Source organism: Eleutherodactylus coqui, chromosome 10 (assembly GCF_035609145.1).
Source record: "Eleutherodactylus coqui strain aEleCoq1 chromosome 10, aEleCoq1.hap1, whole genome shotgun sequence".
Taxonomy (NCBI): domain Eukaryota; kingdom Metazoa; phylum Chordata; class Amphibia; order Anura; family Eleutherodactylidae; genus Eleutherodactylus; species Eleutherodactylus coqui.
In genome coordinates this window covers 132,228,544-132,242,996 of record NC_089846.1, presented here as the reverse complement: position 1 = coordinate 132,242,996, position 14,453 = coordinate 132,228,544, and the positions used below count along the sequence as shown (strand labels likewise).

General features: G+C 44.1%; 1 protein-coding gene across 1 annotated transcript in view; it reads left to right on the top strand.

The window, feature by feature from the left end:
- DOCK11 (dedicator of cytokinesis 11) overlaps positions 1 to 14,453 on the top strand; it is a 240,901-nt gene that overhangs the window by 132,073 nt on the left and 94,375 nt on the right. The window contains exons 35-39 of the mRNA XM_066581860.1: positions 68 to 168; positions 2,951 to 3,062; positions 6,129 to 6,195; positions 8,445 to 8,492; positions 13,023 to 13,162. Coding sequence (XP_066437957.1) covers positions 68 to 168; positions 2,951 to 3,062; positions 6,129 to 6,195; positions 8,445 to 8,492; positions 13,023 to 13,162 — 468 coding nt within the window. The remainder of the gene's footprint in view (positions 1 to 67; positions 169 to 2,950; positions 3,063 to 6,128; positions 6,196 to 8,444; positions 8,493 to 13,022; positions 13,163 to 14,453) is intronic.

Sequence of the window (14,453 nt, the reverse complement as noted above, 5' to 3'; positions counted from 1 at the left end):
GTATCAGAGTTATTGGATACATTATTGTAATAAAGATGTAATTTAATGTCTTTTATGCTTTTGCAAGGTTACAGCTCGTCATTCTCAAATGGCTGCATCATGAAAAGAGAAGACTCCCGTGGCTCGCTCACAGATATGACGACTGACCACAGCATGAATGGGGAAAATGTAGGTCTTTACATGGGGGAAACTGTCATTATTAGAAATGTAATAAGATGCCATTTTATCAATATTCCAATATCATTTGATAGTCGGGTAAGTCTCCAGCATTCACTTGTCATAATAGAAAAGCCAAGACCTAAAGCAGAAGTTAGTGGAAAGTATGAATTCCAAGCAGGGTTGTCAACCATTCAGAAATTCCTGAACAGTCCGTAACAATTGGGGCACTTTTCTCCAGCGTCCGTGAAAAAAAATGGATGCATCCATGAGTTTATCAAGGCTGTTGGCACTTGTGCAGGATATTATTGTAATTAGTAAATGCTGGTAATGAGTTCGTATCAGTATCTGACCTTCAGACACGCATCACTTATACGTTTTATCATTCGCTAGCGGAATAACCTGGCTTTGCATGGGTCTATTACGTGTAACTGTTTGTGCGTGGGGTTAAAAACTTTGTTTGCTACTGATGAGAAACCAACATAATAAAGTAGTCCATTCAGGGCGAGTAAAGAAAAATGCTGCAGAAATGTGACGTCTTGCCAGTGGCGTCCTAAGGAGATTTCAATGGAATTTTGCTTTTGTATTTTGATTTTTTAGTTCAATAAGTTTTTATTGAGGCTGGAAGGCATGTGAAAGAACAAAGATGGAGTGCATCTCAGACAAAAAGCAATTGTAATGTATACATACTTAGTGATGCGCCCACTTTCCCTCTCCACTACCTCGTCGCAGTGGAGGCTGTATCTGGCCCGCCTCCGCCAACACTTTTCTTTTTATTAACCGGATTCTTTCCCACCCCAAGGTAGTGGTCCATGAGGCGGTAGAGAGAAGAACAAAGGTAGAACCAACAGAAGAATTAACCAGGGTTAGGGCTCCGAAGAGCTCGGTGGGCAGTTAGGGAAGGGTGGGGGAGGGGGTAGGGTGTGGGTAGGTTGGGATAGAGGTTGAGCTATCGCATTGACCACCTGTTTGCGTGGGTTTTTGCAGCCTGTTTTGATTCCCCCGGGTATGTGGGGCTCCGATTTGAGCGTAACCGCCCTCCTCCATGCCAGAAGGGGGGAACTGCTTCCCTCTCATCTCACGGGGCGATGTCAGGGTGTTGCGTACCTATGATGCGTTTGTCTGTCGGGTGATCCACTCCCCCAATCTTGGGGACAATCTAAAGTCGCCAGGTTGCAAAGAACTTCCCCACCGTAGCATCGTCCTGTACGTATTTTGATTTTTTGCAAATATGTCAAGAAGGGTAGGTCCTAGCGAGCTGAGGTATCTTCTCCACAATATGTAATACATATATGTGTGGGATGTATATTTAGATGTGTCGATTTACTGCACTACACGGAGCCCCCGTTCCTGTCATGGTCAGGAGGAGGACAGCAGGGTCTGAGCAGTTACTGAACAACCAGCAAAGTTCTTATCAGACTAGTTTATTACTAAAGTAAGCAGAGAGGGCCATAAACAGTCAGGGGCTGTATGCAAATCTTGACATCCATTGGGAGTCGCAGCAAATCAGAGAAAAGTGAGGAACCCGTGTAACTGTCTGTTGTTTGTGTGTGACTGCAGTTGTGCTTCAGCATCCGATTGTTTGTGACTATGTCGAACGGTAGGTCCTAGAGAGCCAAAACCTGGTCAAAAACCCTCAGAAGCGCCTAATTATGAAACTAAAAGAATGTGTATATATAATATAGATTATGGTTTTTCAGTGTGTCTGTAAAAATAATTCTGGTTGTCCATAACTTTTGTACAAGCTGTCCAGAAACACAAGAATAGTACAAGTTGGTAACCGTAATTCAAAGACTAAGGACATAATCCACAGCAATTCCATGGCAAGTTCGAACCCAAATCTTCATCAGAATGCACATGTAAGACGTGCAGAGTTTGAATGGTACCTGTTTGTTGTCTATTTTTGTGCCATGTGTTCAGCCACCCTTGGAATACCTGACTGCCCACGGGTATCCTGCTTCTGCCAGGAATAGTGGTCAGGGTAAGGGGACATCCTGGTTCACAGTGTCCTTGCACTATCCAGTGGTTTTTGTGCAAGATTTTCTGGACTCAACATGGGCACATCAATGTGAATTTGGCCTAACCCATTACCTGCTAGTATTTGAGCCAACACATATATAGATTGCAGCTCAAGCTGCAAATCAGGTTGTGTATAGGCCATGGACTATGGTTAGATGTCATAAACCTCATCGAAGAAGTGAGTTTTCAAGGCAAGCTTAAAAATGGCAATGTTAGGAGCAAGTCTAATGGTCCGGGACAATGAGTTTCACATAGCAAGTACAACAGAGGAGACGTCCTGCCGCTGGGGGTGACAGAATGTAAATAGGCATTATTAAAGTCTTAAGTTATTGACTAAGTATTTTCTCATCATATCAGTTATCTGTTTGTCAGTTCAAACAGGTTGTGCCAAGATATAAAGTTATCCCAATACACAGGATAGCGGATAAATGTGATCAGTGGGGGTCCACCGGGAGCTCCACTGATCCCGTAAGTGAGGGTTCTTGAAGATCCCCACATGAATGCAGTGGAGGTTGTACATGCACCCCGCTGCTCCATTCATTTTAATGGGAATCCTGGAAATTGCTATACACAAGCACTCAGCCATTTCCAGCGCTCTCTTTGAAATGCATGGAGCAGCGGGGTGCATGTAGAACCTCCACTCCGTTCATGTGCGAGCCTTCTGGAACCCTGCTCTCACCTACCACAACCATAAAATGATCTCCTATCCTGTGGATAGGGCATAATTTAATATTTTGGCCCCCCTTTAATGTTTATCATCATGTTGCTCCTCCAGATGCGTAGAAGTTCCACAAAAAGCAGTGTCTCTCCTTATACCCGATTGGATTCCTATGAAATGAAGAGCCTACTCATCTGCTATCTGTATATAGTCAAAGTCATTTCAGAAGGTAAGTGTTCATGGTCTGGGCATCTCCATACACACAGATTTAGGTTTTGATAATCCAGCAGTTATTGAAAGATGTCAAGAAGAGAAGACGTAATGTTGTTCGCAGGCGGAAATCCTCCACAAAGTTATGTGATGGTACATTAAAAGTGATAATTAAGGCTTGAATTCATCTTTGGCACGAACGTTGGCCATCTCTCCGATACGCAAACTATTATCTGTGGTTTTAAAAGTTTACTGTATCCAACTACAGCGCCCCAGCAGCTGGCAGCCAAGCACCCATGAGCCTGCATAGGAACGACACTCTTGCTGGAACATGCATGACTCCTTTCCCACACCCTCCCCGCTCTTATTTACTTAGGGAGGAAAAACGCATCGTGGATTCCTTGGAATTACTCAACAGAAGTATATAATGAAGCGTCATGATGATTTTATTACCAATCCAGTGTTGGCCTAGGTTGGGCTTCAGGCGCAACCTATAGACGTACATAATTACATGAGATGAGAATTTGCCAAACTTCTTAATTTATTTATAAAACCAGCATTTATACCCGTTCCAAGGTCAGGTTGTGCCTTATACCCAGTTTAAAAAAAAATCTTTTTGGCATTTGTGATTTAAACGTTTACCCAGTCGGGTATAATGGGATTTGGGGTCAGATGCACCTATTGTAGGTAGGAACTTTCTCCCTTCATCTGAAGATTTTAGGTCACCACTAGAGATGAGCGAGCATACTCGGTTCGGGTGTTTTTGCACTCGAGCACCGCTTTTCCGAGTAACTGACTACTCATACGAAAAGATTCGGGGGGCGCCGGGGGTGAACGGGGAGTTGCAGAGGGGAGGGGGGGGAGAGAGAGCTCCCCCCTGTTCCCCACTGCTAGCCTCCACTCCACCACGCCGCCCCCCGGCGCCCCCGAATCTTTTTGTACGAGTAGTCAGTTACTCGGAAAAAGTGCTGCTCGAGTGCAAAAACACCCGAACCGAGTACGCTCGCTCATCTCTAGTCACCACCGTTCAAGAAGAGGGCATTGTCCTTAATTTCTTTTTCTATTTTCCACTGGGCTCGCTCCACGTTCTTTTTACTATTCTGCTCACTCTTCTCCTTCCAGTCTTGAGAAATAATTTTCTCCTGAAGCCAGATGGTAAAATCACAAAAACAGCCACATACTTACTGATACAAAAGGGCAGATATAAACACAACATCCCGAACATGCAGACGGCCAAACTGCTAAATGGAGGAACCACGGCACATCCAGGCACTGATGAACAACCACTCACACACCTTCCTTATACTGATGGGGGTATATACTCAGTGCCAGGATGATGGAGGATGCCAGGCCACATGATATGTGTAGTGCACCATGCAGGCTTACAACCTATTAATGACGCCTTAGTTCAATTAACTTAATACCTCGTAATTATTGAGATTAATCAATAACATGCAGTGCAGCTTTAAACACTGGGGGAGCCCAGGGTGCCAGTGCCAGTGTGGTTCACTTATGAGGTGCAGGGCAGCTTGTTGGATTGAAGTATGCCAGCAGCCTACTCTGGCTCAGGGCCTGCGGGGGGATTCATCTGTTACCCTATGGGCCAGACCGAGCCTGGCAATAATTAAATATTTAAGTACATTGTACAAGTAGTTGAATGATCGCAAGTGCAAGTCCTACAGTGGGACTGAAAAAAAAAAAGTAAAAAGTTCAATAAAGATTTTTTTTTTTAATTACACGAAAATAAAAATAAAAATTAAAAAAAAAACCTTTTCCCAGGTGCTACATAGAAAATTGAAACTAACAAAAAATAAATAGAATTGGTATCGCCACATCTGTAAAAGCACAATTATAAAAAAACACGATAAATGCTATAAAAAAAAAAACCACAATGCCAGAATTGTGCTTTTCCAAAAATAATTGAATAAAAAGTAATCAAAATGTTGTATGTAACCCAAAAAGTGATACTAAGGAAAAGTATGGCTCACCTTGCAAAAAAATAAAGTTATACGCGTCACAATACGGCAATAAAAACGCACTTTCCTATTTTTTTTATTTTAAAACAGTAAAATAGAAAAAAAATAGGTTTAGTATTGGTGTGATTAGAGGTGAGTGAATATACTCGTTTCGAGTAATTACTCGATCAAGCACCGCGATTTTCGAGTACTTCAGTACTCGGGTGAAAAGATTCGGGGGGCGCCGGGGGCGGGGGGAGGCGTAGCGGAGCGGGGGGTAGCAGCGGGGAACAGGGGGGAGCCCTCTCTCTCTCCCCCCCACTCCCCGCTGCAACCCCCCACTCACCCACAGCGCCCCCCGAATCTTTTCGCCCGAGTACGGAAGTACTCAAAAATCGCGGCGCTCGGGCGAAAAAGAGGCGTGGCCGAGTACGCTCGCTCATCTCTAGCTGTGATCCTACTGAATTGAAAATGTAAATTTTAATGAACTGTGAACACCGTAAAAACAAACCCCAAAACAATAGAGCAATTCTGTTTTTTGTTTTTTTTTAATATCACCTCCATTCGAAATTTTTACAAACTCTCCACTACACTATATGGTGCATTAAATGGTACCACCGAAAAATACCTGTAAAAACATACCCCCATTTGGCTAGGTTGATGGAAAGATTTTTTTAAAATGTGATTTGTTGAAAATGGGGAGGAAAAAAATGAAAAATATCTGCTTGAGGGAAGGAGTTTAGATCAATTTTGTTATTATGGCTTAAGAGTAGAGATGAGTGAGTCGTGCCTTAGCTGAGTATCTCCCCGCTCATCTCTAAAGATTCGGGGGCCGGCGCGGGTGACAGGTGAGTTGTGGGGGAGAAAGAGGGAGGGAGAGATCTCCCCTCCGTTCCTCCCCGCTCTTCCCCGCCCCCCGCCGGTCCCCGAATCTTTAGAGACGAGCGGGGAGATACTCGGCTAAGGCACTACTCTCTGAAGTGATGTGCCTTAGTGAGTATACTCGCTCATCTCTACTTAAGAGCGGAGTGTGACTTACTACAGGTAAATAAAAGGACATACTATTATGAGCAACATATCTCACGCTTGACTTCTGTATATCCTAATGTAAATATTTGTGTTCTTCTCAGATTCTCTGATTAGCTACTGGAATAAAATGTCCCCACAAGAACTGCTGAACTTCCTTACGCTTCTGGAGTAAGTTGAACAGTGAGATTTACTGCTGTACTTCATTGGTTTGTTCTGTTGCGATAAGTTAGCATGCTAAACTAAAGTGAGATGAATGGGCCATAAAATACTAACCGCTGTTTGGGTCTTTTTACATGCGCTGTTTTGAAGCAGCTTTTACAGTCATGAGAAAAACTAAGTGCACCCTCTTTGGATTTTATGTATCAGGACATAATACAAAAAAACATCTGGTCCTTAGAAGATCTTCAAATTAGTTAAGTACAATCTCAGACGAACAACAACACAAGACAAATTATACTGTTATTTTTTAACAAAACTAGGCCAAAATACGGAAGCAGTGTGTAAAAAAGTGAATACATCCCATGAATCAGCAGCTTGTAGAACAAACTTTAGTAGCAATTACTTGTAATTGTTTTCTGTATGACTCTATCAGTCTCACAGATCGTTCTGCAGGAATTTTGGCCCACTCTTTAGAACTTTGCTTCAGTTTATTGATGTTTGTGGGCATTTGTTTATGTATGGCTATCTTGAGGGCCCACCACAACATTTCAATTGGGTTGAGATCTGGACTTTGACTGGACCATTGCAACTCTTTGATTCTTTCTTTTTCAGCCATCCTGGTGTAGACTTGCTGGTGTGCTTGGGGTCATTGTCTCGTTGCATGAATACTAGAATACTTTGGTATACAGAGGTGACCAGGTCCTGTAGTTGCCAAAAAATTATCACCCCTCAACCACTCTGCTTGACAGTTGGTAAGGGGTGTTTGTGCTAATGTGCATTATGACCAAACATCTCTACTTTGGTCTCATCTTTCATTGTTCCAGGATTCTTGTGGTTTGTTCAGATTCAGCTTTGCAAACTTTAGCCATGCTGCTATGTCCTTTTTAGAAGAGAGAGGCTTCCTCCTGGCAACCGTTCCACACAAACCATACGCGTTCAGTCTTTTTCTAATTGTACTGTCATGAAACTGAACATTTAAAATGCTACCTGAAGCCTTAACAGTCTGGCCTGTTGCTCTTGGGGTTTCTTGCGATTTCTCTGAGCATTAGAGAAGGCCTGACCTTGGTGTATTTTTTGGACTCCAAATTGTTTGGAAATGGTTCCCAGATGGACAACAAAAATTGCGAAGTTCACCGCTGATGTCTTTTCTCCTTGGCATGGTGTTGACACACGCCTGAATGCTCCAGACCAGCGAAGTGTTACAAACTTTATAGAGGTGGTCACACTTGATGATGATCTACTAATCAATGGCATTTGATCAGCAGCACCTATGCAAGCAGTAAGGGTGCATTCACATGAACGTATATCGGCTCGGTTTTCACGCCGATATACGTCTTCCTCATTTGCAGGAAGGGGGAGAATGAAAGAGCCAGGAGCAGGAACTGAGCTCCCGCCCCCTCTCTGCCTTCTCTCCGCCCCTCTGCACTATTTGCAATGAAAGGAGGCGGGGCGGGGCTAAGTTCCGAGAACTAGCCCCGCCCCTCCCCATTGCAAATAGTGCAGAGGGGTGGAGAGGAGGCAGAGAGGGGGCGGTAGCTCAGTTCCTGCTCCTGGCTCTTTCATCCTCCCCCTTCCTGCAGATGAGGAAGACGTATATCGGCTCGGTGTGAAAAAAAAAATGCTAGTATGAACTCAGCCTTAGGCTGGATTCAGACGACCGTATATCGGCTGGGTTTTCACACCGAGCCGATATACGTTGTCTCTCTCTGCAGGGGGGGAGGCTGAAAGAGCCAGAAGCAGTGCTCTGAGCTCCCGCCCCCTCTCTGCCTCCTCTCCGCGCCTCTGCACTATTTGCAATGAGGAGAGGTGGGGCAGGGGCGGAGCTAATTCTCAGAATTTAGCCCCGCCCCGTCCAGCCTCCTTTTATTGCAAATAGTGCAGAGGGGTGGAGAGGAGGCAGAGAGGGGGCAGGAGCTCAGTTCCTGCTCCTGGCTCTTCCATCCTCTCCCCCCTGCAGATGAGGACGACGTATATCGGCTCGGCGTGAAAACCAAGACGATATACATTCGTGTGAATCCAGCCTGAAGTTGTATTCACCTAATTGTATGACCTTCTGAGGATTAGATGGTTTTTTTTATTATGTCCTAAAATGTAAGACTATGGAATTCAAAGGGGGTGTACTTAGTTTTTCTCATGACTGTATGTTATTTTTGAAGCCAGTGTCAGGTGTGGATCAAAAGGGGGAAATCATATAGGAAAGATTCTACTTCTTTTTTTTAAAACCTTCAATTATTTATCTGACTTTTTCTCCTTTGTAGGGCTTGTCTGTTTCATTTCAGATATGTAGGAAAAAGAAATATAGCAAGGTAAGAGTATTATAATGTACTTGTTTTTTGGAGTTGTGGAATAAGTACAGTGAATAATGGGTAAACTAGAAGGGGTGTTCCCATCCTGGACTTTTATGACATATCCACGTATCGCTGTGCCATGCTTTACTTCCATTTTCAGCCGCAGCTATGCTGTGGCCGACGCTCATCGATGAGGAGCGCTAAACGCCCTAAAATAGACTAGACAATACTCAAAAAGTGCCGCAATCGAGCGGCTGTCTGAAGCTGTGTGAGAGGCTCTATTGAAAGCAATGGGAGTGTTATACCGCAATTAGCGTGGCGGCGATAAAAAACATCTATAGTAGCGCTCTTTCACACGAGCGTATATATGCCGCTGTTTTCACAGCCGGCCGATATACGCTACGATCTGATGCATTGGATTCCAACACATCAGATCACATGGCTGCATTCCAGCAGCGTAAAAGCGCCAGGTCAATATAGCGCCGGGCGCTTTCACGCCGGCCTGAAAAGATAGCCCTGGAACTATCTTTCTGGCCAGAATACATCGGTTGTTGTATAGGCTCCTATGGGAGCCAACGACAGCAGTCAGAGAAGGGAGGTGGGAGGGAGTTTAGCAGCGTGACTGCTAAACTCTCTTCTCTCCTCCCCTCCGGCTGTTTGCAATAGGAGGAGGCAGGGTAGGGGCAGAGCTAAGCTCCACCCCCTCCCGTTGCTGGCTGCGGACAAAGGGCATGGAGGGGGCTGGTGCTTGGCTCTGCCCCCGTCCCACCCACTCATATTGCAAACAGCTGGGGGGAAGGAGAGAGGAGGTAAGCCAGCGAGAGGGAGGGAAGGGGAGGCAACGGCATTGCTGCCTCGGCGTATATGCTCCAGGGCCCGTGCCGTCTGAACAGTCGCACAAACGTTAGATTTGTGTGCCCGTTCACGCGTTTTTAGGGTGCACGTAAAACGCCTATGGCCATGTGAAAGAGCCGTGAGGCAGGCCTCCTTGGACAGCCTTCCTGTGTGACTGGACATATGTATGCTGTAAGATTAAGTGGGTTTGTTTGGACAAATGACAAGCCTTTTCCAGTAACTAGATCTTAATTGTTTTATTGCAATTATGTATTGCTTCTTGGAAAGAGGGAGTTGCTAGGATAAGCCCTGACATGTGCTGCTTTCTAAGTGTGCAGGAATAAATGCAAACAAACTGGTCATTCTTCTTTTCGTTATGTAAGGAAAAGGAAAGAAATGGTATTAAATCCTTTAGGATTGCACAGCTACACAGCTCTACGGGCATTTCACACCGGCCCATTCGGGTCCAAGCGTTTCTCTGAATGCTCTTTTGCCCGACAATTGGGCATAAAGAGACCAATGATGAGCCAACAAACAAGCCAACACTCCCTTGTCAGCTGCTTGGCATAGAAATGCTCACTATACGGCTTCACATCTCCCTCTGTATACTGGCGGACATGCAGCTGATCAATGGCAGTTGTATAGGGTCGGACAGGTTATGTTACCGAATGGTTGTGCCCTTACAGTAAACAATCTTACCAGAGGTAACGAGCGCTAACAGACATGCTCATTGTTGGTCAGTGGTCGTTAGAACTGACAGATTTACAGTATTTGCCCCTGTAAAAGTACCATTAGTTTTGTGGCGCTCTGGAAAAAGGCTTTTTTCTATACAGTTGTGCAAATAGATTTGTGACTCCTCAACCTTTAGAATGTTCCATATCTGAGCTTCATAGACCTCGGTGACAATGACCTCTGCAGTCACACTTACATTTTCATGTTCTGATTGGCAATTTGGTGTACATGGTTTACCTATGAAAACTTCTACAATAGTAAATACACTGCATTACTTATACTGCATTGATCCTGAGTTACACAGCTGAATTCACAATTCTGCCAGTTTGTGTTGGAAGCAGTGGATGTGTATTAAGTCAGACACAACTTAGCTGTGCCCCGTTGTACATCCTACATTTGTTGTGAAACCTAGAGAATTCACATCATTAAAATGAGCTCTAAGCAAATATGTAATAACAAAGGGTTCCTGATTTGAAGACTGTAGACATGTGAGTGCAGCTCTGGAGATGCTCATGGACAACAGTGGTGAAAGAGATCTTGGACCAAAGCTTTTCAGAATGGAAGTTGTCCGTTCATTTGTCAAATGCTGAAGTGCTTCCTTCTTCTGGCATGTTTAAAATAACTATATTTCAGAATGTGCCAGAATATGCAAATGAAAATTAGTTATTTTGCTATGTAGAACCTCACCTAAATCTGTCAAAAATAAAAAAAAATCAAATCATGGTATTTTGTATAGCGCCAACTTATTCCGCAGCGCTTTCAGGTAATTATTACTTATTACCCCCCACCAAGCTGGGTTCTCATTTTACCGACCTCGGAAGGATGGAAGGCTGAGTCAACCTTGACGGCTACCGGAATCATGCGGGGATCGAACTTGCAACCTTCAGGTCGTAGGCGAGAGCTTACACTCTGCACCACATGACATGCAAATTTATGGATCTCTGAATGGATCTCTATTTGCACTATTATCTCTGTTTATTGTAAACCTAAAGAGAATACATCTAAAGTCTTTGCCTACCTTCACAACAATTATTTTATTGCTCCAATGCATCTAACATGAAAAATACAGTCGCAAATTAATTAAAAACATTCTACCACTTTGTGTCTAGAGCAGACTAGGGTTTCTCCAATGTCACAGGCTACTAACAGACCCTATGTAATCTTCTCCGGCAGTCTAAAGGCTCATTTACACGCAAAGATTATCGCTCAAAATTTGTTCAAACAATGGTATGTAGTGATAATCGTTGCATATAAACAATGCCATCAATTAGCTTAAAATCCATTGTTCAGCCGGAGAGAAATAACAGGGAACACAGGCTGTGTTCTGCAGCGAAGTTGGAGATTACATTGTATTCTGCCAACAGCCCTTGCGGGAACAATGGAGCTGTATGCAGAGCTCAGACCACATGCTGTGCTCTGCAAACAACTACTGGAGGCCCTTTTTGTACACGCAAATGAAGCTGATAAAATGTTAATGGCCATTAGTGTCCATTAAAACATTATGCAAAAATATCGCTAAAACTGTCAATCTTTCAGTCGTTTGAAAGAGTGTCTTTGCATGTAAATGGGTCTTAAGGGCCCTTTTTAGATGAGCTGATTTATCGTATGAATGAGCGAACAAGCGAGTGGTGCCATTGCTGGCTCGAGCAGCCTGTTTGGACAGACAGAGACATTGTTGGCTCGTTCTAATGAGAAATCGTTCAATCCTTCAGATTTATTGAATAAGTGAATGAGAGGGCCTGAATGAGCGCTGTTTAAAACGAACAATAAGTGAACGAGCCAACGATGATTTTTATACCTGCATAAAATACACGAGGAACAAGAAGTGAACGATATCATGTTGTTTTTGGTTTCGTTTAGACGATAATTGTTCCATCTAAAAGCACCTATACTCCTACCTATCTATCCCCAAATTTGTGCTAACCTACTAAATGTATGTTAAGTTGCTTTAAAAAATATAGCGTAAATCATTAAAGCCATGGGCAGCTTGGGACGTAACTATTGTACTGCTAAACCATAGCTATCTAAACATAAGGGCGGATTCAGACGACCTATACGGCGTCTCTCTCTGCAGGGGGTGGAGACTGGAAGAGCCAGGAGCAGTGATCTGAGCTCCCACGCCCTCTCCGCCTCCTCTTTGCACCATTTATTTGGAAGCCTCAATTAGCTCAGACTCATACATTATCGATTAAGGAAGAGTGGTAAGACTTCTAGGTAAGGTGTGGTAATCCTGCCAGGTTTGTGAATGCAACTAATTACAAGATTGATCTCCTGAGCTCCATCTTGATCGATGATCACTGAGCTCTGTGATTGGCTGCAGCAGCCTGTTTACGGGATGGCACCGGCTGACTGCAGCCTGTAAGCATTACATCACCAGGGAGCCTGCAGCCACTATCGAGGAATGAGCGGCGAGTGGCAAGCAGGAGCGCTATGTTTTGCTCCTGGGAGACCAGTTTTAATAAAGCGCCTGTATCTCGGACAGCCCCTTAAATCTTGGCACACCTAACTTATTACTAATCATATGCAAGCGCATTCAATGTGATAGGACACAACTGTACCGCCAAGAAACTGTATAGAGTGTTCCTATAAGGGTTTAAGCCCCTCAAGGTTCCGCCAGAGTATGCAAACATATTGAAGGAGCATCTTGTCAAAAGTGCAAATGAGTCCAAGGAACTACCAATACAATCCAATAAAGTTACTATACTTACACAGTGTTATGTATCGCTTTCTTCCACTTTGACTGCAGTCCATGCGTCTTGCCTCTTTTACGTGTATGCTTAATATTATCCATGGCTGTGGGGTTGGTAGTAAAATTCTTGCTGACATTTGCCCTGAATCTGCCAGATTTATTTAGTAATATTTGTTCAGCTGTTTACAAGATCTTTTTAGCACAAGTCTCCATTTATTAAATAAACTTGATATGGCCCATCAGTCTGCGCTGCCTTAATAGGTAATAATTGCTTCAATCAACTGTCTCTTTAGAGTTCAGGATGCCTGGATATCTAAGCTCTTTGTGGCAGGAGACCGAAAATCTCAGACGATGCCTGCCCTGAGGAGTAGAACTGGAGCCACACGTCTGCAACATCTTAGCAGCTTGGAAAGTTCATTCACTCTTAATCATAGTAAGTATTTACATCGGCTTTCCCTGATGCATAATGTAATAGTTATGTCCTAGTGCCACAGTAGACAGTTAAAGGGCCTCCCACACCATGACAGACCTAGTCAGTCATCCCAGTCTACCAGGAACCCTGGAGCCATAACTACTGGGGCGCAGAGGTTGTAGTTGTACTAAGGTGCAAGAGCCTCCACCACGTATGAGGGGACTGTCACTATGAATTACGAGGGATAGTTTGCCTTCCAACAGATTTTGTAGCCTGCCTTGCCAACAGCCTGCGCAGATGCTTAATATGGTACTAAACCCAAAACACTTTCCTCCATGAAATATTGTATTTTCCCGACAATAAGTCACACCAGACTGTGATGCACACCTAGGGTCAGGCAGTCTGATTTTTTTTGCTTATTTTCTGCTAATTAAAACTTCCCTTGTGGTCTAGGATAGTGGAGAGGCACAGTGCACTATGCTGCTTACGCATGTCACAAGTTACGGATACAGTGTAGTTTATGTAACTCCCATTCACTTCTACGGGAGGTATGGAAACTGCATAGCACTGGGTACTCGGCCACCAGTCAGAGCTGAAATACTGCGGCCAGTGAACAGGTGAGATAGGATGGGGTGGTGGCTCAGAAGGGAATATTGCTTTAGTCTCACTAGATCAGGTGGTCTAGGATAGTGCCTCCTATTGTATCTTGGTAGTCTTGGGTAGAAGAGGGTTTCATATTTTATTCCTTGTGATCTAGAGTATAAGAGGCGGGAGAGGGGTCCGATACTTGGCGGTCTAAGGTATATTAGAAGAGTTAATTTACTGCTTCTCGGTGGTGTCGTGTACAATGACCAGCTTTGCAATGTCAGGAATTGTATCGCTATGTGCACATCATACTTAGCTTCCCTTCCTGTGCCGCATCGATCAAACATATCAGAGCACTCTGGCAGATGGTTACCGATGTGGTTGGCAGGGCTCTCACTGCTGCCCCTCCTGGCTGTGCACTGTGCTTTACCCAGATAAAGAATAACAATATTATTAGCTCAGCTTGAGCTTTATTGTATGTCATATGGACCGTATACCGCTGACCAACTGTCCTTAGAAACTTTGTGACTATAAAGAAAACAATTCCAGCCCGCTCTCTAGCATTGTCCTTGTATCAGAACAAGAAAGTTGCCCCCTATTTAAGGCTATGTATAGAAAGATTAATACTAGAGATGAGCGAGCATACTCAATAAGGCCAACTACTCGAGCGAGTAGTGCCTTAGCCGAGTACCTGCCCGCTCGTGTCTAAAGATTCGGCTGCTGGCGG